Genomic DNA, 27,772 nt, shown 5'->3' on the forward strand with positions numbered 1-27,772 from the left:
TAAGCACAAATGTCAGGAAGAGCAAGGACTAGCTTAAGGATCCCCACTTGCAGGGGGGTCACTTCACAAGCAGTGAAGCAGGTCTCCAGGTGTCTTTCTCTCCTCCTCTCTGTCTCTCCCTCCTCTCTCCATTTCTCTCTGTCCTATCCAACAACAATGACATCAATAATAACAATAATAATAAACACAATAATGACAAAACAACAAGGGCAACAAAAGGGGGGAAATAGCCTCCAGGAGCAGTGGATTTGTGGTGCAGGCACCGAAAACCAACAATAAGCCTGGAGGCAAAAAAAAAAAAGAAATCTGTGTCAATAAAATAAAACTGTGCACTATTAGAAATGCCCAGGATAGTGGGGGACAGTATAACAGTCATGAAAAAGATTTTCATGCCTGAGACTGTGAGGTCCCAGATTCAATCCCTAATACCACCTTAAACCAGAGCTGAGCAGTGCTCTGTTTGGTGTCTGTCTCTACTTTCTCTCTTTCTTCCCCTTTCATTTTTCCCCCAACTTATTTATATCTTTCTCATTAAAATAAATAAAATATTTTTTTAAATGCCAAGGTCAATCAAATACTTTAGATTTATTTACAGTATATATTGAACCTAGTCATAAAATTTGTGGCTATACATGTCATATACATATCTTATTTTGAAGATAAGTTAGACACATGATAGTCAATAATCTTTATAATTACCCAAAGTAAACATATCAAAAAATTATGGATTTGACATGTTGAACTCAGTAGAAATCTTGCTTCTGAAGGTTGACAAAAATAGTGATGTAGATTGGACCAAATAACTTGATTTATCCTTACATCTCTGTGTAAATGCAGTTTTATTTACATCATTTCACAAAAAAAAAAATCCTTCTAGGTATAATATGTAGGTCTTGATTCATGTACACTGTATGTTACTTTAGAAAAATATATAAATTTAGCCATCTCCTGGTAATATAAAAAAAAATCTCAAAATATCCTATATATTTCATTTGTTCAGAGCTTTTAAAGTAATTCATTCACTTTGAATTTCTGAGGAATAGTAATAGCATTATTTTTAGAGAATATCCAAAATAAACCGCGGAATTAGTAGATAAAGCAACTAGATAAAGCAACTTGAGAAGTAAACCTATGTTGTTGTGTTTTAGGAGCCATACCTCTTATCATTGGCCTAAAATGACTTCCAGCTGGCTCTGTAGATTCCATTTTTAAGCTTTCTAAGTCTCGGTCTCTGGTTAAAATTGTGCTTTGTTTTATGGGGGTGGTCGTATGGAGCTACTAAAATATCTGGGGAGTACTTTTTCTAAACATGTAAATTATAATTTTAGTTATTATTTTTATATAATTATGTGAACCTGAGAAATTGCATTTGAAATTAAACTGAAGGTTTCTAAAAAATCAAACAAGTAAAAGAGAAACAGAGTCTACCAAGTTTCTCAGATGTTTAAAGATACAAGAAATGAAGAGAGACTACCTCTATGGAAATATGCAACTGGCTGAGGCTGACACATTGAGATGACTTACATTGAGTGAAGGTGGCACTGCTGGAAGTCCCAAGGTAATGTTGGGCAAAGAGGGAGAGGTATAAAGACTTAGTAGGTTCATGGAATCTTCATGAATTAGAATACGTTGTGAAACAATTTGCTGTAAAGAAAGATAATGAGAGTTTCAGAATGTGAAAAATATGTGTATAACATTGCTATAGTCATGATCTTATGGAATAACTGCCATTTTATTCAAGGGAAAACACAAGAAAATCTTAGAGCCACATCATTTTAGTATAGACATTTATGAACAGACAACTGTGATGTTTTGTTTTACATCATTCATAGTCAAAACTAACATATATGCTAAAATGTGTCGAGTTCCCTGTGTCACAATAGTATTCATTTATACGAAAATACCATAAACACTCTGCCATCATAGTTGTTTTACAACAGATAGCTTTTATTTTACTCCAATACCTAGAGTCATGTTTTCCCACATGTGGCCTAATATGGTTGCTTGAATTACATTTTCTGTTTAACTCTTGCTTCCCTCCCAGAACTCTTATACAATAAGAGTTACAAAGGTCTTATTAGACTAGGGAACTCTGGCCTGATATGGTCCCCATGGGAACAACATCCCTGAAAAAGAATACTCTATGTAACAGTATGACACAGTGACTGCTTTCTTCCCAAACAAAAAGCATATGGGACTCCAATAATAGACCACCTCCAAGAGGGATATTGCACACACGGGCTTTGACTAAAGTAAATATAATAACTTGTCAAGCATGTTTGGGGGAGCAGTAGATTTTCGCCTCAACAAACCTGGGATATCAATTAACCAGGGAAAATATCATGTGCTAATACAATGCAACCTCAGAATGTCACTGAAGAATGATGCGCCACCAAAACACAGGATGTTATTCCAAAACATCACCTCAATCATAGGTTTGTTTGGAGATGAGTACTCGCCTTAACATAACAAGAGGTTAAATGTGGAGTTTCTCTTTGCAGCTTGGAACTATAACCTAAGTTAGGCTTTGCTTTATTTCACAGAAGAACAAGACAGATATTTGTGCTTTTAAAAGCACAAGGTAAATTGAAACTATTAACATTATGTTGAATTTAGAGTCAACATTTACAAAATTAAAGTTGTTTAAAATGTCACAGCATAAAGAAAGAGTATTAAAAAAGAATTTGGCATTACAATGTGTGAGGCTATATTTTATTTTATGAGCTATCAGCAACAGTTAATATTTGCTCTAAGAGAAGTTATTATATTTTTTCACTGTCATGCTTTTTAACAAAGTTTTAGTGTAGAATATATCCTTGAACAATATTCAAAAGAATGGATAAGGAAACTAAAAACCGAGCTTGCTGGCAAGTAGTAAGATAGAAAAAAGATGTTTTGTTTCCTTTTCTATATGCACAGGAGAGATGTACTTAAAAGTAAGCAGAACAGTAAGTACTTTTAAAAAAAGTGTGTCTTACTTATATTACTTTAATGAGAGAAACAAAGAGAAAGATACAGAGAGACCAAGTCCTTTTAATTGTGTACATGTTTGTTCAAGATAATATTTGTTTCTCTCAGCACTGCTATTTGAAATGCACTGTTGGAATGACAACAGAAGATATCACAGACCTCACAAAAGAGGTTATTTTTATTCCCCAGATAGAACTTCCTTGATATCCTCCAATCTCATCACCAGAAGTAGAAATATACTGAACTGAAAAAGAGAATTCTTTTCAGATGTCATAGTGATAACAGAATAGTAGCTGTTCATGTGTACTTTGACTAAAGTGAAAGGATCAGAGTTATTCTTATGATTATTTCAGTCCTGTAATTTCCGACCAAAAGAAAAGGAGTGGCTATAGTGCATATGACAGTAGATGGTAGGTCCTCAGATAACTCTTTTTGTTCAATGTGGCTTAATTATAACAACAATGAAAGAAAAATACTCCTGGTTAACATTAAATAAAATAGTATTATTCAAACACCTGTTTTCCTATATGTCATTTAGTTTAAAGTTACATTTTCCAAGAATCTACTGAAGAGCCACCAGGTTCCATGTCATCAGGATGCCAGCCAGGCTTCCCTAGACTGAAGACCCCACCAATGTGTCCTGGAGCTCCACTTCCCCAGAGACCCACCCTACTAAGGAAAGAGAGAGGCAGACTGGGAGTATGGACCGACCAGTCAACGCCCATGTTCAGCGGGGAAGCAATTACAGAAACCAGACCTTCTACCTTCTGCAACCCACAATGACCCTGGGTCCATGCTCCCAGAGGGATAGAGAATGGGAAAGCTATCAGGGGAGGGGGTGAGATATGGAGATTGGGTGGTGGGAATTGTGTGGAATTGTACCCCTCCTACCCTATGGTTTTGTTAATTAATACTTTCTTAAATAAAAAAAAAAGAATCTACTGAAGATGTTAATAACTTACTGTGTTAATTTTCAACATCGAGTATATGCTAAGACCAGTGTCAAAATTTTTGGACACAAATTTATTTTTCATTGACATTCTTCAGTCATTATTATGTTTATTCTATGAAGAAGGAAACATTGATTTCTCCAGTTATGGTTCCCAGTGGGATCATCAGTATAATCTAATTGATCAAGACTACAAGACATGTGGTCGGGGCAACAGAAGAAATGACCCACTATTATATAGTCAATGACAAAGGATAGCAAGTAGAAAAAAGGCTTTTATAAGAGGAAATAAGAGGAAGCAAATTCAGCTCTTATAGAAAAAAATCATCATGTGCAGCCAAGAGACAACTGACCTGGGCTTTAGGAGAAAGTGAAAGCCCTGGTAATTTCACAGACAAGGGGTTCTTCAAGTCAGAGTTTCTGAGAAAGTAAGGAATGTTCAGAGCCCACACACATTTTATGGGTACTGCTTTATCTCACAGATATTAACTTGTATCGTATCATATTATAGATATGATACCTGCAGGAACTCAGATACTGATAAGTTCACCTCCTTCAAGTACAGATAGCATAGGGCAACAAAAATCTATCACTTCCCAAATATGTTGTTTACAAAGGTAATTTCATGGGGGGAGTTCAGCCTTTATGCATGACTTATTTTAGAGAAGATCTGGTATATGGAGAAGGTGAAACTTAAGTTTATTTGCCTCTGATTTACTTCATATCATATTTTTTCTGTAACTGAATAGACCCTTATTTTATTTATTAAAAAGATAAAAATTTTATCTCTTTTAACTGGTACTTCTTTTTTCTTCCCAATATACTCTTAAGACTTTGTCCAAAGACACTTGGGTGAATTACTCAGATTGTCTGTCTTTCTCATGTGTATAGGAGGTGTCTCTGTTACTTATCAATCTCCTTCATGCTTGTTCTAATATTTGTTCAGCCTTGAAGAATCCAGATTAGGTACAGGATGATTTATTTCCACTTCCACATTAAGAAGAAGGCACAGTATTTATATACACTTCTAATGACTAGAATCGCAAAAGATTTAGGAAACCTGAAAAAAAATGTTTTCCTTAAATTATCCTTTTTATATACATGTAACTTCCTGGGACCAAGGAAGTGGTTCAGTGGTAAAGTATGCCTCCAAGGGTGAAACACATTTTTATTCTCAGCAATGCATATGATTGGGGCAGAACCCAGTATTTATCTCATGAATAAAATAATATAAAATTTAAATAAATAGAAATAATTTGGAATTCTTGAAAGGCATAGTCTACATGTTTCAGGTTAATGTTTCTCAGTAAAAACATGGAGCTGTGATCTATATCACTAACAGAAATCAGACTCAGTTGAAAAATGAACAGGAGTGAAAGTTACCATTTCATTGAGACAATTAGGGATCCAGATTAGTAATCTTGCAAAACTGGAAGATTGTCCCACACTCTAGCACTGTAGTATCATCACCAGTACTTTTAGGAAAAGCCAGGACTTTTGCAGAAAGCACTCTGAAACTATCCAGTTCTTAAGTAAGCCATGTCAGTATTTCATATCTTAGAAGATGGATAGGATGTTTTTAACTTAAAAAAAATTGAAACTATTGGGGGCTAGGTGGTGGTACACCGGGTTAAGCACACATAGTACAAAACGCAAGGATCCAGGAGTTTGAGCACCAAACTCCCCACCTCCTGTGCGGGGCAGGGGAGGGGGGAGTGTGTCTGCCTCTAAGAGCTGAAGCAGGTCTTTCTCCCTCTCTATCTTCCCCTCCCTTCTCAGTTTCTCTTTGCCCTATCAAAAAAAAAAAATTGGAAAAAATGATCACAGGAACAGTGGATTCGTAATGCAGGCACCGAGCCCCTGTGATAATCCTGGAGGCAAAAAGAAAAGAAACTATTGCTGTAGATAACAAATAATTAAATGTAACATCATTTGGTATTCATTACACAATGAGTAATGACACAGACCAATGGTGTGGCTTTTAGACATACAAAGAAGTCTGTCTATATTCAGTGGTAGTTCACATGCTAGCATGGTAAACAGAAAAGTAGAGGACTAATGACCTGTAATAATTACTATAATTAAACTGTTGCTATAATTGAATAGCACAAAGCAGAGTGACAATTTTAAACTAAGCTTTGGTGTTAACATTGCATCAGAAAGAGTGTGATGTTGATTCATATATATCAGTCTTGACATGTGTTGGGAAAGAGGAATTATTGTTACATTTTAATAATCGTCTTCAAAATAATTTACTTTTGTTACCATCACTGTAATTGGAAGGCTATCTTAAAGATATTTATAAAGCAAATGGAAGACAGACATAAACTAAAATCTATATACCTCTAAATAGAGCTATTTAGTCACTGAAAATAAAGGGAGAATCAAAATCTCTTGTAAAATGGTAGTGAAAATTGGAAAATTGAACAATTTCCACCTGCAGGGGGTCACCTCACAAGTGGTCAAGCAGGTCTTCAGGTTTCTTTCTCTCTCCTTTTCTATATTCCCCTTCCCTCTCAATTTCTCTTTGTCCTATCCAATAAAATGGAAATAAAAATGGCCACCAGGAGCAGTGGATTTATAGTGCTGGCACCAATCCCCAGTGATAACCCTGGGGTGGAGGTGGGGTGGGGGGAGAGAGAGAGAGAGAGAGAGAACGCAATGCCGAGTATTACTGGGATTTTAAGAGAGAGAGAGAATGCAATGCCGAATATTAATGGGATTTTAAGTGATATTTTGTCTTGAATGTACTCTTGTACAATAATTTGTGTGAATGACTTACCTGTATATAACAAATTATTATACTATATGTCATTATACAACAATGTGCTGCTGGGACTTGCATATTCAAGAAATCCTCTTATTAAGCTTTAAGGTGATATTTGCAAATATAAAGTGAAACATCTTTTCTTGGTAGGTAAGAATCTGAGGCCATTGGGGCACTCAATTGGAGATTGGGGAGAGAAAATAAAGCAGTTACCACCAAGGGTTGGTGTATTAATTAAAACTAAGTCATTAGGAAAATGCATCAATGATATGATGTATCTAAAAACATGGGCTCAGTGATAAAAATAAGAAATGCAATGATAATGATGTATATAATGGAATTTTTTACCCACTAAAATTAATTAACACAAAGCAAAAATATACACACTGTAAGAAACCACAATAGCAAAATTATAGGAAAGAATAATTATATGTATGTAAAGGTACAAAAAAATAGAAATGGGGACAGAAGATATATTGGAGTTGAAATAAAAAGGAAATATACTTTCTCACACTTATGAAGACAGTGCCAACTTATAACCTTTCTACATAATACAGTATATGTAAATATATGTATATACACATATATATTTAAGAATATCACATAATAAAGTTTATTGTGAAAATTTCAACTTACTGCATCCTCAAAATTAGCTACAGTTGGGAGATGGTATGGTGATTTTACAAAAAGACTTTTATGTACAAGGTACCATGATGCCAGTTGAAATCACCACTATCACTCTAAGCCAGAGTGAGCTGTGCTCTAGAAAAAAAAATCTCTACAGTTTGTATTAGTATAAAATAAGCTGGGCTGGAGAGCTAGCATAATGGTTATACAAATGATTCTGTATCTAAGGTTCAATTCCCAGGATCACAATAAGCCAGAGCTCAGCAATGTTCTAATTTAAATATGTGTGTGAATATATACATATATACATATACATATACATATACATATACATATACATATACATATACATATACATTTTTATACTGATTTGGTGAGAAAAAAAACGAATGGAGAATGTGTCCTAGTACCATAATAGTTGAGCTCTACCAGCCATTGGCTTACGACTGGGAGCTGCCTACCTTCCATGGACAAGATCATTCATTCGGCCTAATACTAACACTGAAGCATCTCTGAGTAGCTTTATCAGGCTGTAGCACACTTGCTTATTAGAATGGCACCTAGGAGGACATACTTGTAAAGCTCAGTGTGTTGTTCTTTAAAGGGTTACAAATCCTGAAATTTATACAGTCTGAAAGTAATAGAACCAGACTGAAAAAGAAACTTAACCATTTATTGCCTATGAATTTCATATTTTGCCAGGTAATACTTATTTTCTACTTTTTTCAGACACATCATAGAAAATAAAAATTTGTCTATATAATGAAGAAAAAAACCTAGGCAATAAAATTCTCTTTTCATTTTACTAATCATCCAACAATGTATTACTACAAAAAGATTGAGAGACCAAAAAAGACCAAAAAAAAAAAAAAAGAAAGAAAGAAAGAATCACTCTTCCTTTGCATTCAAAAGGGATTTTGTTCTCTTAAAGGCCTTGCTTTACAATACTGACTCATGTTATTGCTAGTAAATGATTTTTTTTGCCATAGCAACCTCCTTACCCCGAGGGCGGAAAGCTGTTTTATTTGCTGCCATCCAAAACCATAGTTCCACACCCACTCAGAAGATAGCATAACATTTACAACAAATGTCACAACAACTATTATGAAACAATAGGCAGATGAGTCAGTATGGCTCGGGCAAAACAAGTGACATTTCAGATGACTTTGGAGTGTTTAACCTTATTATTACAATCCTTTTAAAAAATGTTAGTATCTACTGGTAAAATAGTATTAAAAGTGGCACAGAAAAGATAGCCACTAATAGTCAACTAGGGAAAAAAAGAAAACAGTTCCTTGGCTACTGTTAAAATAACCATCAAATAAGTTTACTGAATTTTAAAAAATGCTGCTGCTATCCATGGAGCCATTTTTGGGCCCATAGACTTAACAATTAAGTAAAGGTATCTTTGACCACACTTAGAAATAGAACTTTCTGACTTTTTATCTCCCCAACCAAGTTCATAAATGAATAGAGTCAAGCAGGTCCAGCAATCTGAATTTTGAACTGAGCACACGTAAGACACCAGAAAAAAATGGAACAAAAGTGGTCAGAATAGATGGAAACACACTCTCACATGGTTGAAGACAAGTTAATGTTTTTCCTACTAGAAATCAGTATTGATTGCTACAAATAAAGAACTTACTTCACACTTTACAACCTGACTTCTTAACACTAATTTCATCATGACAAAACTGTTGGTAGTATTGCCGGTTTCAACAAATAAGAAATCTGAGAATCAGGGCAAGTTTAACAACTTAAGTAATAGTAACAAAGTCCTGGGTATTGGAGCTTAGTTCCTGAGGAATCTTGATTATGAAGACATTATCTATTTGAATACCCTGTGACGTTTCTAGAGTCTGCACACAAGGAGTAAATTCTTCACTCTTAACTTTATCTTTATGCAATAAATCATAAGAGTGAAAAAAAAACTGTTTGGTTTGTCTAAGCCTCAGGATATTTATACACTTTAGATATAGTGTGATTTTTCTGTATCCTAAGCTGCAGAAAGAATAGAAATTATATTCATTTATTCAGGCTTTCAAGGAAGTTTATTACATGTTTTTCCCCCTTATAGCACACAGAATAAAGACTTCATTCAAATGTACTCCAGTAAAGTATTTTAAAATGACATCTCATCTTTGTTGCTTAAACAAATGGCAGGAAAAGCTAATTTTATAAATAGTGAAATAAGCAACTAACTTCTGATTTTTAAAGTATAGTTGATATAAATTATTATCAGCCCCAAATATCTCAGTTGGTATTAAATCACACACTATTACTAATTTTAGATAATGCCCACAAATATCATACTCTCTGAGAGATTGCTATTCAAGAATTGATTTTTTCTTTAATTTTGTTGGAAGCATTTAGTATTACAAAGCTAGGATATTACTTTGTTGATAGTTTTTAGCCTGAATTCTGCTGTCTGTTCATCTCTCCAGTATAAATTACACTGCAGGCCTCTGTAAATGCAAAGCAGCAAAAAACCACATGTTAGCCATCAGGGTTGAATTTTTTGTTCTGGGCCATGGAGAGGCTACCCATCAGTGCAAAAAGGTCTGCCCACCTGGCCTTTTGGATCATAGTTCAGGCACACAATTAATTCATTATGAGGTAAGTCACTGCTTGCTTTTGAACTAGTCTTTCCAGCTTTGAGGGCAAATGTCCTGTCACTGACCTGAAGAAATACCTCTACTTTTTCAAACTCCATTAAATAACATTTCCTTCTGTTTTTTTTTTTTTTTTTTTGCTAGGGAAGGAAAAAGAGAAAGTTTACAGGGCATATGTTAAAATTAACTAGAAAGTCAGGACATTTTGATACTTACTATAGAAAAAGTTTTAGTAGTATAAATGGAATAAAATTATGGATGCAAACTCCATCAACTTAAATTCTGTATTAGACGTACTTTGAAATTTAGAGATAGATAGGTTAACATAATCTGGGACACAATTTTTTAATTCAACAGTTCATAAAATACTTGAAAGAAAAAACTCATATACCCCATTTATATTCAATTTCATATATATCTATATATATATATATATACATATATATGTGGGTATACACATATATGTTACACTAAGCACTATATTCACACAATTTATAATAAAGAAATATATGTTATTTTCCTGTCATGATGACCTATATGCCTCCCTTTTCTTCCCCTTGAGGAATACCACTCTGCATTAAACAGAAAGCATTGTGTTCATTACCTCATTGCCCATTTAAATATATATATATTATATATATATTCACTACATGTTTTCCTGATCAAAATTATATATATATACACACACACACACACACACACACACATATATATATATCTGTCTGAGACTATAAAATACTGTCATGCTATACGACATCTTCAGTGCCTTTTTGCACTAACTACATTTCTAATCATATATATATATATATATATATATATATATATATATATTGACTCCAGGGTTATTGCTGGGGCTTGGTGCCTGCACCACGAATCCACTGCTCCTGGAGGCCATTTTCCCCCTTTTGTTGCCCTTGTTGTTTTTACTGTTATTGTTATTGTTATTATAGCTGTTGTTATTGGATAGGACAGAGAGAAATCGAGAAGAGGGGAAGACAGAGAGGGGGAGAAAAGATAGACACCTGCAGACTTGAGGGCTCAAACCGGGATCCTTAGGCCGGTATTCTATTGAGCATAGAGTTGTTGAATACAGGATATTGTTTGTGCTTTCTAAGAACATAAATTCTTCAAGGGTCTAATTAGAATTCAGATAATTTACTGTTTTGCATAATTACTGAGAACCACACTCTTCATACTGAGAAGAAATGGAAATCTAATCTAATCATCGTTGTGACCAAATTGTACATCTGGAAAGTGACTAAAATGTTGCATAAAACTAACCCATTTGTGATAACAAAATTCAATACCCATAAACAAGAGTCTGGGATAGTGACAACTAAATGTAAAGTATTTCATCTGATAATATGTTTTACCAAAAATAATAAAGAGAAAAAGAAACAATAATGTAGTAAAAATCGAGGAACAGAACAAGAACTAGAAGTTAATGTAGCTGGGAGATTATCACAAGCATTAGTGAGTGCTGTTGTTCTGTTCATTTTCCTTGGAAGTTAAGGGGAGTTTTTTGAGATCTAGAATGAAGATATATATAAAGATATTTCCTCTAGAGAATGTTTGCATAGGCTTCTCCTGACATACAAAACATTATAAATACAGAGCATTTTAAACCAGATTAACAGTTTGAATGTATGTGAACTTGAATTACATACAATTATCAGACAAAGACTGGTTTCTGGATATGGATTTTCAGCCTGTTCTGGTCTCCATCAAGATAACACTACAGTTGGAAACTAGACTTTCACTAATACAGCATAAACACAATGCTTTGGACTCCCTCCTTAATATCTGAAATGTTTCCTATTAGATCATCTTCCTTATTCAGTACTGGGTTTTGTCTTCTACCTCTTGAGATTTGTAAAGTAGTGAAAATCTAAGCTTAAGACACAGTAAAGAAATGTCCTATGAGTAAAAGATGACTTAACAGATTCCAATCCTTTGTTTACTAGGGATAATACTTCTGGATTTCTACCTTCAACTGTATTTTCTCTGTTGGTTTTATAATTTATAAATAATGTATTATAAATATTTGTGTGTAAATAATAATAGAAATACAGATAAATGTAGGCATAATGTACAAAAAGATATTTCTATAAATTTGCAATTCAATATTAACTGAGCTGGCTCAGGAGACAATGAAAGGAATATCCTATAGTTAGAAATGTGTTACGGGCTCAGTATTGGTGCACTTTGAGTGCACATATTACAGTGCACCAGGACCCCAGTTCAAGCCCTTGATCCCAAGTGAAGAAGGAGGTTTCATGAATAGTGAAGCAGAGCTGCTACCATCTCTCTTTCTCTCTTCTATCTTCTACTTCTCTTTCTATTTCTCTTTGTTTCTAGCCAATAAATAAATAAAATTACAAAGAAATACTGGTAATCCAGTATCAGAAAAATTAAAGATGTGATCCAAGAATAATGTCATCTGCTTCTTTTAACCTTACGAAACTATGATTCTATAAAATACAAGACAGTAATGAAATTTGTTACATATAAGAAATGACAGCACCAGCTTTCCCTGCATAGTGAAATACATGATAAGGCAGTATAACACTGCCAGGAAAGAAAAACTAAGAATTTCTGTCGCTTGTTGGTAATATCAAAACAGCTGGTTCAACAACCATAGTTATTTCTAAACTGTTGTTTTTGCTTAGTCTAATGTAGAATCTACATAGCCAAATGTTACTGAGTCCACTTTCTTTTCTCTTAGTCTCATGTCACTAGTTTCAACTAGTCATAACATAAGCATAAGTAAATGACATATGGTTATGCAAGGAGACTCTCATGCCTGAAGTTCCAAAGTCCCAGGTTCAGTCCCCTACATCACCATAAGCCACAGCTAAGCAGTGCTCTGGTAAATAAATAAATAAATAACATACTAAAAATAAGTACTATTAAAATTAACTAAATAGGATCAGGAAAATTATTAAATATACTATTATTTAGACTACTGTTTTTAGTTTTTACCAATTTCCTGCACTATTTTATTCTCCTCGGACAAAGTTCAGATCCTTTTCTATCACTTCATTGGCAGGTTAATGGTTTACAATACAGTTGTTGACACATGGGTAAAATCTTACTCCTCTTTTTATTCTCATTACCTTTAAAAATGACCTGTAGTTTATAGTCAGCAAATTGATAGTAAAGTTCTATGTCTCTTACCTATAATATAATAGTTATATGTCTTTCATTACTCTTCATCTTAAATGGAAAAGTCCATTTTGTTAAGCTATTCTGTGAGATTTACTCAATGTTGTTTTACTCACTTAGGATACGGCTAAGCTATCAGCAATTCTTCAGAAACCAAGCAAAAGAACTAACTGTCACAACAGATGGGAAGCATTCCTCAGAGTATTTTTTTGAGGGTGGCATTTCAGTATTTTCAAACACTGTGTATCCCCCAAACTTTGTAAAATAAGATTATTCTACTCCACATATTATGTCTATAAGAAAAATAGCGAAACACAGGTGAATATAAGTTTCTATTAAAAAATACTACTTTATTTTAGAGAACTACGAGAGTTATTTTTAAATACTTTACTCATCTTACTTTAATGAGAGATAAACAGAGGAAAGGGATAAAGGAGCAAGGGGAAAGAGGGTAGATGAGACGAAAGTTCTGGCTTTGGTGGTGCTGAGGATTGAGCCTGGGACCTTGGAGCCTCAGGTATAAAAGTCTTTTTACACAATCATTGTATTTCCAATTTCCAATAGAGTTTTAATTTATAAAAGAACCAAAATGGGAAGTCTCACCTCAGCATGAGGAGTAGGTGGTAGAACTGAAGGTTCATTTTCAGTAACATTTCCAGCTGGTCCATTATTTGGTGAACTAGGACCAGACCCGGGAGAACTGCTACTGACTGAGGACTCTGAAAAACATTGTGAATTACAAATACAATGTGAAACACAAATAGCATTGAGATTTAATTACAATGCAAGTAGTTTACACATTAGACATCTTTTTCATGAACATGAATGACAAGCACCACTTTATCAAATAAAAAGAATCATGAAATAGTTTGGAATATATCTGACTCTCATACCATTTTTCTGCCTTTATTTTCAATGCTAAATCTCCATGATAATATTTAATCATTTCCAGAAGACTACAATATACAGTTACAAATGACTATAGAAATTTTGTCAAAAAAGGAATTTTATTGTTTTTCATGCTATCAAAAAGAATAAATAATGGGCTTGCATAGATCATAAAATCATGCTCTCAACACAAGAAACTGAGCAAATTCCACTGTGTGAGATATGCTGCTTCTATACCATTGTAAAACTGCTTTTTATTTTATCCATGAAGGCTATTTATTATACCATATCCTAGTTAAAGGCAACAGAAGAAGACTGACTGTAAATTTATAGCATTACATATTTTTTAATTTTACTCAACTCATTTTCCAGAAAAAGAGATGTATCCTTGGTAGTCCTGTCTATCAAGTGTGCTACCACCTGGCCCTAAGTCTTGTCTTTACTGTATGAGGAAGAATTAGGTACTCAGGAATGTGTTAAAAGTTTCATTTTCATATTCTGTTTTAAGAAAATTTCTTCAACATTCTATCTTGTCAATTTTAATCTGTAGTATTTCTAGTACTTAATATGATATTTAAACAGAAGTATTTTTATGTAAAAATCACTGATAAGCACTAAGACTAGAAGTTACTTTAGCAGGATTAGATAGCATCAAAAAGAATAGGGCCTGGGAAGGGAAGTGCACAGGTAAGTTTTGGGAACACTGATAAAATCTCAGAAAGACTTAATGATATCATGATGACTGGAATATATATATATATATATATGGATATATATCTTTACATATAAAGATATAATGATAACTGGAACTCAACGAAAACATGTTCATGAAACAGAAACAATGGAGAAAGAGAGAGTGAAGAAAAGCACAGCTGGTATAGGGATGTGCCCAGGTTTAAAATTTAAAAAAAAAATTGCTTTTGAAGAAGGGGCAGAAAACATGATATAATTACAAGTAGTTCTCATGTCAGTTATTAGGAGAAAGTTGTTATGGGTTTGGAGAAAAAGAAAACTTAAACCTATGAAATCTAGAATAGAAAGAGTTGACAACGAAATAGCAATGTATGGGCTTGGGAGATAGTTTAATTGGTATGCAAAAGACTGAGCAACCAGTGGGTTCAGGTTCAGTTTCTCATACCACCATAAACCAGAGATAGGCAGTGCTTGCTTCTCCTTTCCTTCCTTCCTTTCTTCCTTCCTTCTTTCCTTCCTTCCTTTCTTCCTTCTTTCCTTCCTTCCTTCCTTTCTTCCTTCCTTCTTTTCTTCCTTCCTTCCTTCCTTCCTCCCTCACTCTCTTCCTTCTTTCCTTCCTTCCTTCCTCCCTCCCTCCCTTCCTACTTTCTTCCCTCCCTTCCTTCCTCGGCTCTCCTTCATTTCTTTCCTTCTTTCCATTTCCCTCTTCTCAGTAATAAATAATAATTATTATTATTACAATAATAAAGTTTGTAAAAAACAAAACAGGGGAGGGGATCTTGGTAGTAAGGCGCCCTGGAGAGCACATATATTACAATGCTCAAGAACCCAGTCCACAAAGGCAGAGGGAAAGCTTCACAAGTGGTGATGCAGTCCTGCAGGTTATCTCTCTTTCTCTTTCCCTATCTTTTCCTTCTCTCTCAAGTTATCCATCTGTATCCAAAAATAAGAAAAAAAATTTTCAAATTCTTAAAAATTATTTTTAAAAGAAACAGTAGCAGCAATTCGACTGCACTGATGATATGTAACTAAATAGCAAAATGTGACTAGCATTAAGAACCAAATAACTCACACAAATAGACTGCAGTTGATAGAATAATGGAAGGAGTACAGGTAAAGAAAGCTACATGTTTGGTAGTCAAGATCTTCCAGAGAAATTCATAGCAATGTTAATATACCACTTAATAATATCTACAGCAATAAATAAATAAACCTATTGCAGAAAATCTACAATGCCATCTCACTAACCAGATATGTGTGTCTACTAAATTAATAGCTATTTCCTTGAAATGTGCATTAGTTACCTGCAAGCATTAGGTCAATAAATTAGAAACAGATTATATTATTTCAAAAGTAAAGAAATAAGTAAAGCTCTATGAAATTATAACCCTTAGATATAAAATTATTATGTAGATATTAAATCAACTTTTGACAATTTAGTTAAAAAGTAAAAGCAACAGTAGAAAAATTTGTGATAAAAAACCAAACTGACAGTAAAACAGAAAAGAACAGTGGGATAAACAAATATGGCATTACATATATTAAGATTTTAAAGCAGTGAGTCCGGCAGTAGTGCAGCGGGTTAAGCACATGTGGCACAAAGCACAAGGACAAGCATAAGGATCCCAATTCAAGCCCCTGATTCCCACCTGCAGGGGAGTTGCTTCACAAGCTATGAAGCAGGTCTGCAGGTTTCTTTCTCTCCCCCCCTCTCTCTTCCCCATCTCTCTCCATTTCTCTCTGTCCTATCCAACAATGATGACATCAGTAACAACAGCGATAACTACAACAACAAAACAAGGGCAACAAAAGGGAATAAATAAATATTTTAAAAATAAAAGAATAAGAGCAAAAAGAGAATAAATAAATAAATATTTAAAAATAAAATAATATCTGAAAATATTCTAAAGCAAACAAAAAAGCTAATTGGTCACTATCAGGCCATTCCATCAGCTGGGGCCCTAATCGGGGAATCCTGAGATTCCCAAATAGACTTGATGTGCCTAGAACTCGAATAAATCCCTCTCTCCATTGTTACCGGTCATTTCTATCAGGAACAACAAAACAGACCCCTTTGTGGGCCCCCGTAGGACCTTGGCCTCAACTTGGATCAACAATGGTAGAGAATGTTCCATTCTCCGGATGATGGACAACATATTCTATGCTACATCTGAGGAAGATGGGTTGATACTGGGGCAGCATTGAATGTTCCTACTCATGATCACAGAATGTGAGCTCAGATCTAGAGGGATGCAGAGGTCACACAGGCTCCTAAGATAATTATGGGCAACAGATCATATCAAATCGGCGGGGTCTACAGTCAACAATATTTATACCCCTTTCCCATATTAGGGAGCTACTTTCTTCCCTGATCCAGCATTCTGGTCCTTTTTACAGCCATGACATCATCTCCCCAGACAATAAATTGGATCCACATGCATATCAGATTTTAGGCTCAGGCAAAAAACAAACAAACAACAACAACAACAAAAAACACTAGTATAGCTACAGGCCCTTTAAAATATAACTAAAATATGCCTACTAGCTATCTACAAAATGGAGGACCCCCCTAACACTTCATCAGCACCATTCCAGCCTTTAGGTCCATGATTGTTCAATAATTTGTTTGGCTTTGTATGTTAACTCTCTCTTTAGCCACTAGGTTCCAGATGCCAGCAGGATGATGTGATCTGACTTCCCTGGACAGACACCACCACCAATGTGCCTTGGAGCTCTGCTTCCCCAAAGCCCTTCCCCACTAGGGAAAGTGAGAGACAGGGTGGGAGTATGGATCAACCTGTCAATGCCCATGTTCAGTGGGGAAGCAATTACAGAAGCCAGACCTTCAACCTTCTGCAACCCACAATGATCTTGGGTCCATCCTCCCAGAGGGTTAAAGAATGGGAAAGCTATCAGGGGAGGGGATGGGATATGGAGGTCTGGTGGTGGGAATTGTGCAAAGTTGTACCCCTCTAACCTATGGTTTTGTCAGTTACCTTTTTATAAATAAAAAATTTAAAAAATAATAAAATAAAACAAGGGCAACAAAAGGGAATAAATAAAAAATATATTAAAAAATAAATTAAATGGTCTTTCACAGAAAAAAAAGCTAATTTATAATGATTTATATTTATCCTGATTTTACTTTGAAGGTTGAAACTAATCTTTCCAATGAAAACAATTTCCTGACATTATAAAAATTGATTTTTAAATATTCTTTTTATTTTTTTCTTTTATTGACACTATTGCTGGGGCTCAGTGCCTGGATTACTAATCTACACCTTCTGGTGGCCCTTCCTTCTTCTCTTTTCTTTTCTTTCTTCCTTCCTTCCTTCCTTCCTTCCTTCCTTCCTTCTCTTCCTATTTTCATTAGATAGGACAGATAGAGATTGAGAAGGGAGAAGAGAAAGAGGGAGAGAGAAAGAGAGAGATCTGCAAATCTGCTTTACCACTCTTGAAACATCCACCATGTAGGGAACAGGGGCCCAAATCTGGAACCTTGTTCCAACACCACCTCTTATTAAATATTCTTTACGCTTATTAAGATAGATCACTCACATATTCCCTACCTCACCAAGGAATATTACTTTGAAAAAAATCTAAGATTTTTACTTATTGAAGTATAACTTTCTTGAAATAAGTTTCTAACTCTAAATATAGAATGTAATTAGCTCAAATTATACTTGATACTAGAAGATACATACTCCAGTGAAAATTTATTTTATAATTTTTATAAAAACTCCAGTGAAAAATTTTAAATATTTATTATTTCTTTTTTAAGACTTTTTAATATTTATTTATTTATTTCATTTCATTTTTTGTTGCCCTTGTTGTTTTTATTGTTGTTGTAGTTATTATTGCTGTTGATGTCGTCATTGTTGGATAGGACAGAGAGAAATGAAGAGAGGAGGGGAAGACAGAGAGGGGGAGAGAAAGATAGACACCTGCACACCTGCTTCATTGCATGTGAAGCGACTCCCTTGCAGGTGGGGAGCCTGGGCTCCAACCAGGATCCTCACACTGGTCATTTTGCTTTCCACCACATGCACTTAACCCACTGCACTACCGCCTGACTCCCTATTTATTATTTCTTAACCCTCAAAAAAAATCTTGTTTTAGTCACTAATATTTTTCCTAATGTAAGCATAATCATCTTTTAGGATTGAGTAGAGAACTCAGACATTTTCCCCCTAAGTTATTTGTCAAATTTATCAGTCACTTTAGTGACATTAGTGTATGTTTGCACCTGGGCCTCTATAATCCTCCCAGATTATCTCCCCAAACCAATATACTCTACAAACCAAATATATATAGTAATTTAAAAAATCCCAGTTTAAATATAAGATCTTGAACAAATACTATCAACTGACTATACTGAGTATAAGAATAATTCTTCTTGAGAACAGAGGGGGAAATGCTGCAGACCACCACATCTTTATTGATGCAGTCAAAGGAAATGATGCATTTATAATGCATAGCTCCAAGTTGGTCCTCAATAAACAGTAGTTGGTATTATTATTTCAGCTAGCTTCTTGTCTCCTGCATGCCTAAGTCTTCTCTAATTTCAGCGCAGGTACAATTGGGACTAAAAGGCTTTGTAAGATATCAGGTTGAATTTCCTAACCTGTTCACCCCGCTACTAACTAGGCAGCTAAAAAAATAAAAACTCTTCCATTTGAGACTAGTGAAAATGACAGTTTCTTTCCCTTCATAAAAAGCAATATATCCTTCTACTGCTGGAAGTCCCAATTCACTAGTAAACACATAAAATCATTTATGAGTTCTGTAAATTTGTTGAAAACTCAAGGTTTTGCTGTTCTATGTAGTTTAATTTTCCCAGATGTATTTTGTACATTCATGTCTGAAGATGGGGGAAGTGATCTTCTTGGACCTCCATCTGCTCATTTCTGATCAAATTTCATTAAAAGTTATATTCTTTTGCTTGGTATTCCCCAAATGGATTGCCTGTTTCTGAAAAGATTAAGGTGAGTTTTGGCATTCCCTAGTTATGCTTAGATTGACACACAGTTATGTTCCCCCTCCTCCATTCATTTCCTGTTAATACAGTCAGTGAATGCGTGGCATGGCTTACTAAACTGCTTGTGAGTTTTCAATATAATTTCTTTTAAGAAATGTTTCTTCTCAGAGTATTTCTAATCCACAGTAGACATATTTATTTTAGATTTTTAATTTTCATCCCTGCTACCAGCATTTGTTAATGCATATCTGCCCAGTCCTCAATTACCTGTCACCTCAAACATTCGCTTCTTGAATGAAGTGACAACATTTCCATCCTTCCGCCTGAGTAAGGGGCTGCTTCTCCTCTCTGCCACTTTCTGTTTTAACCTGGACCGCACCTTCAAGTTGGGCTCAGAGGCTGGGGATTGAGACAGAGAAAATAGATAAAAATTAAAAAATAGAGAGCCAGTTGCTATGTAAAAAGTGGCTCACCCTTTTCTTGGTCCCTCCTCATATCAAATTAAAACCCCAAATAGGAACATAAGCATTGACTTAAATTAATAAAACAGACAAATATTAGTGCTTTTATGAAATGCTTTTATAATTCACTATCAGTGAATGCTATCAGTGAATAACAATATAACTTCTCTATTTGGTTTCTCTAACAGAATGAAGATTTCTAATGGGAAGTAAATCTAATAATGTGTTTGAGACTGAGTGAGATTTATTATACTGCATTGTTAATTCTCATAAGACTTTCAAGAGTGAATCTCAATGAACACAAAAGAAAAAAGTATGCCTTAATATGATTATAGACATTCTGGTCTTACTTTGGTATTAAGGAGGCACCACTATAGCATATATTTATGTTTAATTCTGCCTGCTGAAATATTTCTTTGTAGTTTCTAACCTGAAACTCAGGGAAAAGATATTTGGTGTAGTATACCAAATAAACTAGGATCTTTATGAATAGACATGTCTAGACATTGAGTATACAGGCAACTAGAAAGGAGGGAATGGCCATGTCCTAGAACTGAAAAGTCTGAGTTAGGTTATGTATTCCAAAAAAACAAACACATAATTCATGCAAATGTCACCGTTTCTTCAGTTAAACTATTCTAAATGCTAACACTCAATAATAAGTGATTACTTATTAGAATTTTAAATAATTACACTTTAGGTGAATGGAAACATAGGGCCTCTGTGTAACTGAGATCAATGACAGTGGAAGCAATGGTGATGACAGTGGTGGTGATGATGATTATGGAAAGGATGTATTAGATGATAACTAACATTTACATAGTGCTTTCTACAGTTTCCTGTTCTAAATCTGTTGTCATTATTAACCTGTTTAATAATATAAAAATCAATCATATGGTATACATCTTATTTATATATTGATTACATCAGTTAGGTAAATTGAACAAAGAGAAGATAAGTAACTTACCCAAGGTCACATGAGTAAAAAGGAGTGCTGGACTGTAAACAAGTAGTCTAGCTCAAATTTATTCTTCTCAATACTAAAAAATTTTTTCCTACATTTTGCCTTAAGCATGAATCCTATAAATATTATAAAAATGTTTTCCAGTACATCAGATAAAATGTCATAACACAGATTTTGGTCAGTGGAAATGTTTTCGTCGAAGGAATTTTACATTTCTGCCAGACTACAAAGGGTCAGGAAAAAAAACTTTTTCTTTGTTTTTCTGCTTTTAAGTGGCACATATCTACACTTCATTTTTCCATTTGTTTATTTCCCCCTCACTGCAGTGTTGTTGAACTGAGAACCTTTGAACTTAAAAAAAAAAAAAAAAAAACTTTACTTATTATTGGATACAGAGAGAAATTGAGAAGGAAGGGAAAATAAGGGGAAGGAAACAGAGAGACACCTGCATCCCTGCTTCACCACTTGTGAAGCATTCCCCCTGCAGGTGGGTACCCCGGCACTTGAACTTAGGTCCTTGTGCACTGATTGTAATGTGTGCGCTTAACCCAGTGCTCCATTGCCTGCCACCATCCAGACCCCCCCGAACATTTGTTTTCTAGAGTTATCTCAAATATTTTTCAAACTATTTCTAAATCAGACAAAAACATAAAGTATTCAGTTATAAAAACTAAGTTAACTTTTTTGCCATATGTGTGACCCAGGTTCAAGCCCAGCCCCTACTGCACTCAGGGAAGCTTCGGTATGATAATCTTTCACTGTCTCATTGTCTTTCTCTCTGAAAACAAATAAACAAACAAACACAAAACTAAGTTTTCTCTTTTGGTAAGCAGTACATCAGTAGATTTGATTTTATATTTAGTTATATTGACACATTAAAAAGGCAAACTTGAAATACTGAAAACATTGGTGGATGTGGACCAAAATAAAACTTGAGATCAAGATGTTCAGTTACCAGGGATCTCAAATGTATTGCATTTTTCCCTTGCCTTGAGTCAAATAAAATAAACATTTTGGGGGGGGGATAGAGGTGGTGGAATTAATTACAAGACATCCAGAAATGTAATCTGATCTTACTTTAGTAGAGCAATCAGAATCTGAATTACTAGTATCCAACTCTTCCAGGACTAAAAGCAGTAATTTTAGTTACACTATTTACTTAGTTTCTTTTCCTAGGTATATTTAAAAATTCCTTGTAAATCACAAATTTTGTTTCCAAAAGGTATAGGTTAGTAAATATACTTATTTAAAGCCTAGAAAAGATAAGTGAGGAACCAGTATATGCTAACCATATCGGTTTCCACTATTGCTTTGCTTATAACTATAGGATAAAATCACAAATTCTCTGACTTTGATCTAAACCTAGCTTCAAAATGAAACCTAATAGACTAAATACTACTGCTTGACTGTCCAGACAGAGCTAATCAACTGAATAATAACTTCAGATGAGAGGCTAGTAAAGGCATTGTGGTTTCTAGGGGAAGATGGTTCATTGAATCCACCTGGTACCACTTTTTAGCTGTGGAATATTAGTGAAATTCTCATGTTTTCTAAACATGACCTTTCATTGATGAAAATTCAAGTCTAACATCATTTCTTCATAGAGTTGTGGCCAATAAGTTGAGAATAAACCTGAAGATATAGATGGATACAAAAGGGAACTAAAGTTTTATGGAATTTTTAGTATTGGTGCTATTTGAAGTTTCCAGTTATGAACGACAGATCCAGGATTGGAACTCAAAATATCCTGATCAAACAAGTTCTCATTCTTCCTAACATACTTCACCAGCTTGGGCTAAGTTTCTGAATCAAGGCAAAAATGTACTAACAGCTTAGGAAAACAACATATGCCTTTCTCTACAAAACCTTTGATTCTCTACTGTAAAACACTAATCTCCTAATAAGAAAAAAAAATTTAATTCTAAAGATTTTAGGGAAAAAGACTTTTAAGGTCAGAAAATCATTCCTAATGTATTTTAAAAATAGGCTAGATATATCACTGTTGAATTCCTTTTAATAGTCAAATAAAAATATAGCTATCAGAAGAGGAATGAAGTTTCTAGCACTTATCAACTACAAAATCAGTAACTTTTAATAATTTATTATCTCTCCAACACTGGTTAACTAGTCACAGTAACTAGGCAAAAGAGAGGAGATGTATATTGGAAGAGTGAAGTTAAGCTGTCACTATTCATAAATAATATACTAGTATAAATTTAAACATCCATGGAGAACCCCTCCCCCCAACTCTTCATCTTCACTACTCCAACCTTTAGGTTCATGATTAGTCAATAATCTGGCTTTATATGTTAACTCTCTTTTCAGCAACAGGTTCCAGATGCTAGCATGATGCCAACCAGACTTCCCTGGACAGACAACCCCACCAATGTGTCCTGGAGCTCTGATTCCCCAGAACCCCGCCCCACTAGGGAAAGAGAGAGGTAGGATTGGAGTATGGATTGACCTGTTAATGCCCATGTTCAGCGGGGAAGCAATTACAGAAGCCAGACCTTCCACCTTCTGCATCCCACAATGTTCTTGGGTCCATTCTCCCAGAAAGTTAAAGAATAGGAAAGCTATCAAGGGAGGGGCACCCCTTTTGTCCCATGGTTTTGTCAGTGTTTACTTTTTATAAATAAAATAAAATAATGCGACAGCTATATACAAGATACTAGTACTGTACAGCAAACCATAACAAAAGGACGTTCAAAGTTAACCCAATTACCAAATAATGTGATGATAACATTAACTATCCATTGTCTTTTGGAATTCTAAGATAGCAGGAACCTCACATCTCCACTATAAAGGCTCTACTTCCCCCAGTCCTGGAACCCTTGGATAGGGCCCACTTTCCTGTATGCCTCTCCCAATCCATATAAAATAATATTGCATCTGCCTATCACAACCTAATCAACGCAACGATGGCCACCTCAACATGCTTCACTTCAGACTGTGTCCAGAGACTTCACGTGTGGAATGACAACCCTTCAGCTTCATTACTCAGGTGAGACCTTTCCTTTCATAGTATACTCTAATTCCATCTCAGGTGGTTCACTTTCTAACAAAGTCCCAAAACCTAGATATACACCAGTTTCTCTGAGAGAGAGCATATGTTCACACATATCCATAAACTACTGCAAAATATATACCTGAAAGCAGAAGTACACTAGAGTTTGCAGTGAGTACCCCCTAACACTTCCTCTCCACTATTCCAAGCTTTGGGTTCATGATTGCTCAACAATTTGTTTGGCTTTGTATGTTAACTCTCTTTTCAATCACCAGGTTCCAGATGTCATCAGGATGCTGCCAGACTTCCCTAGACTGAAGAAACCACCAATGTGTCCTGGAGCTCGCTTCCCCAGAGACCCACCCTACTAGGGAAAGAGAGAGGCAGACTGGGAGTATGGACCGCCCATGTTCAGCAGGGAAGCAATTACAGAAGCCAGACCTTCCACCTTCTACAACCCACAATGACCTCTGGGTCCATGCTCCCAGAGGGATAGAGAGTGGGAAAGCTATCATGGGAGGGGGTGGGATATAGAGATTGGGTGGTGGGAATTGTGTGAAGTTGTACCCCTCCTACCCTATGGTTTTGTTAATTTATCCTTTCTTAAATAAAAAAATAAAATAAAATAAAATAATGCATAATATCCAGCAGAAAACTACTGGAAGTTATTAAATAATATAGCAAGGCAGTAAGCTACAAAATCAGTATACAATAAGAGCATTGAAATTTCTCTATAAAAATATTAAGAAGAAATCCAGAAATACATTCCATATATAAGAACAGCAAATGCAATTCACTAAGAATAAACTTAACAAGAGAGGTGAAAGTTATGCTAAATGAAAAAATAGAAGAAGAAGAAGAAGAAGAAGAAGGAGGAGGAGGAGGAGGAGGAGGAGGAGGAGGAGGAAGAAGAAGAGGAGGAAGAGGAGGAGGAGGAGAAGGAGAAGGAGAAGGAGGAGAAGGAGAAGGAGAAGGAGAAGGAGAAGGAGAAGAAGAAGAAGAAGAAGAAGAAGAAGAAGAAGAAGAAGAAGAAGAAGAAGAAGAATTTCAAAGAGGCTATAGGGCAGTAAGAGAAGAAAGTATTTATTATTAAACACGAGGAAATACTATATGCAGATTAAATGTTATAAATTTCAATAAACTTCATACTTAGAAACTGATTTTTATCTTATTTATTTGATAGAGATAGAGAGAAACTGTGATGGAAGGGTGAGGTAGAGAGGGGAGGAAAGAGACACCTGCAGAGCAGAACTTCTTGAATATTCATGGAGCTTCACCCCTGCAGGTGGGGAACTGGGCTTGAGCCCAAATCCTTATTCATGGTTATGTGTGCACTCAACTGGGCACACTACCACTCATCTCCAGAATTTGATTTTTTTTTAAATTTCAGTGCTACTAGTATTTCTAAAGTAAGGAAATCTAGAAGCCAAATAATGGTGTACCTAGTAGAGCACACATATTACAATGCTACAGGGCCTGTGTGCAAGACCCCATTCCTCACCTGTTGGGGTGAAGGGATCTTCCTAAGTGGTGAAGTAATGCTACAGTTGTTTCTCTCTCTCCTGCTTTGTGTGTATTTTTTTAATTATCTTTATTCATTTATTGGATAGAGGCTGTCAGAAATCAAGAAGGAAGGGGGTGATAGAGAGGGAGAGAGACAGAAAACACCTGTAGCAGTGCTTCACCACTCCACTCATGATGCTTCCCCCTCTGCAGGTGGGGACTGGAGTGGGAGGGCTCTATCCCAGGTCTGTGTGCATTGTAACCTGTGCACTCACCAGGTGTACCACCAAACCACCCAACCCCATCACCTGCTCCTCTTTCTTACCTCCCTTCTCAATATCTCTTTGTCTCTATCAAAAAAAAAAAAAGATAAGAAAAGAAGAAGGAAAAGTAAAAGAAAAAACACAAAATAAAAATGGCTGTCTAGAGTAGTGAACTCCTCATGCAGGCACTGAGACCTGATGGTTAAAAAAAAATTTTTTTTTAAGTAGCAATAAAATTGTAATGTGGAAAACAAATCAAATCTAGTCAACTGTTCTTCATTGTGGAGATATGAAGAAAAGATAATTTTTCAACTTTTGAAGAATCATATTTGTGACATTGTGATATTATCTGTCAATTGAGGATATTTTTCATGTACTAGGATTCATGTGTATGTTATAAAGTGCAACATATATATTTTTTTCTTAAAATATCTGGAAAGTAAGAGGCCTTTATTCATCTGTTCTAAACAGAAACTCTAATACAGTTTTGAGTTATCAGAGATATTACAGTATCTCAGTTGCAAGGGAGAAAGTTAGAACGACAGATAACCATCATTTAGTCCAAGTAATGTTCTACAAATGCACTCTTTAACATTTCAGAAGCCCACACACCAAAGCTCAGCATGATATATATCCAAGCAGTAGAATTAATGACCTATTGCGCTGACTCAGTTTGCAGTTGGAGTTAAGGCTTTGGTATTCCCAAAGGGTAAAGATTTTCATTCCAGTAACTTACTAATGGAATGCAAATCCTCAAGAGCTCAGAAAGAGAACACTAACCAGGGAGACATTTTGCTATATTTGAATGTATTTTACGCCTGGTTGCACTAATTGCCTTTCTATTTTTACCACACCCATCACTCTTACATTTCAATTAATCACAGAAACACAAGGTAATTTTTTTTAAGTGTGTGTCCCATCTGAACACCTTTGTCTGCTGAGATGAAAATCTTCCATAGAAAGTAGTTATCATTATTTAAATGAAAATAATCAATAGTAAAACAAAGAGAACAAATATAAAACCATTTATTTCTTTTTAATTAAAAAGTGGTTAAAAGGAAATAAAACAGTTAAAGGGTATCTCATTAACCAAATGCATTTCATATCTTTATTCTCCTATCTGTCTCTCTGACTCAGCATGAAATTATGGTGACAGGGTATTCCCATTGCTTACTATCTTCCCAAGTAGTCAAATTAAGTAACAGAAAAACACATTCAAAATTATAACTAGACACCACAGAAAAATAGTAAGGATTAGACTTACTTTTCTACTATGAGGTTGGCATGTGTGAATGTGATTTTGAGTATGGAGCTGTCATTTTTGCATATGGACACATAGAGATCCACAAACTAGTTTTTATAGAAGCAAGCAAATGTTTGACACAAACTAAATTCAGATTTTAAGCCTAAATTTTATTATACTAACTGTATTTTGGAGAGAGTTGCTTGATCTTTGTGAATTGTTTTAAAGCAGTAACAATGACCTCTGATAGAAGGGTGGAAAAAAGTTCCCAGCTCAACCAGGTAACTGACACAAAAGCAACTCCAGTATATGCTGGGTAATTGAATGCATGATGCAAAACAAACCATATGTAAAATTAATACTCTTAAGTTGAAATGAAACAAAGATGTCTAGTCTATTTGTCAACTGCAACAATAAAACAATTGTATTTTGTAACTTCATCCCGTATTTTAAATATATTTTTTGTCTTGGTCACTAACTTGTCATTTTGCTGTACATTTTACTTGACTTTTTATAATTTGGAATATATTTAATTGTTTTAAATAAAACACTATCTACTAAAAGTGATTACCTCTTGTGTCATTTTCCCAAATTGTGAGTATTCTTTACATCAGTAATTCAGAGAAAAGTCAAATACCATAAAACACGGGATAGCAGAAATGTATATATTCATTGAAATTAA

General features: G+C 34.9%; 1 protein-coding gene across 13 annotated transcripts in view; it reads right to left on the minus strand.

The window, feature by feature from the left end:
- The window catches only part of HDAC9 (histone deacetylase 9), a 1,141,821-nt gene that overhangs the window by 490,230 nt on the left and 623,819 nt on the right, over positions 1 to 27,772 (minus strand). For 7 of the 13 annotated variants that reach the window (XM_060196126.1, XM_060196125.1, XM_060196129.1 and 4 more), the window contains 2 exons: positions 13,694 to 13,809; positions 1,525 to 1,644 (listed from right to left, as the gene is read on the minus strand). In XM_060196126.1, the coding sequence (XP_060052109.1) occupies positions 1,525 to 1,644; positions 13,694 to 13,809 (236 nt within the window). Of the gene's footprint in view, positions 1 to 1,524; positions 1,645 to 13,693; positions 13,810 to 19,916; positions 20,049 to 27,772 lie in introns of all 13 variants that reach the window. The other 6 variants (XM_060196121.1, XM_060196123.1, XM_060196120.1 and 3 more) reach the window with 1 other exon arrangement.

The sequence above is a fragment of the Erinaceus europaeus genome, chromosome 8 (assembly GCF_950295315.1).
Source record: "Erinaceus europaeus chromosome 8, mEriEur2.1, whole genome shotgun sequence".
Lineage (NCBI taxonomy): Eukaryota > Metazoa > Chordata > Mammalia > Eulipotyphla > Erinaceidae > Erinaceus > Erinaceus europaeus.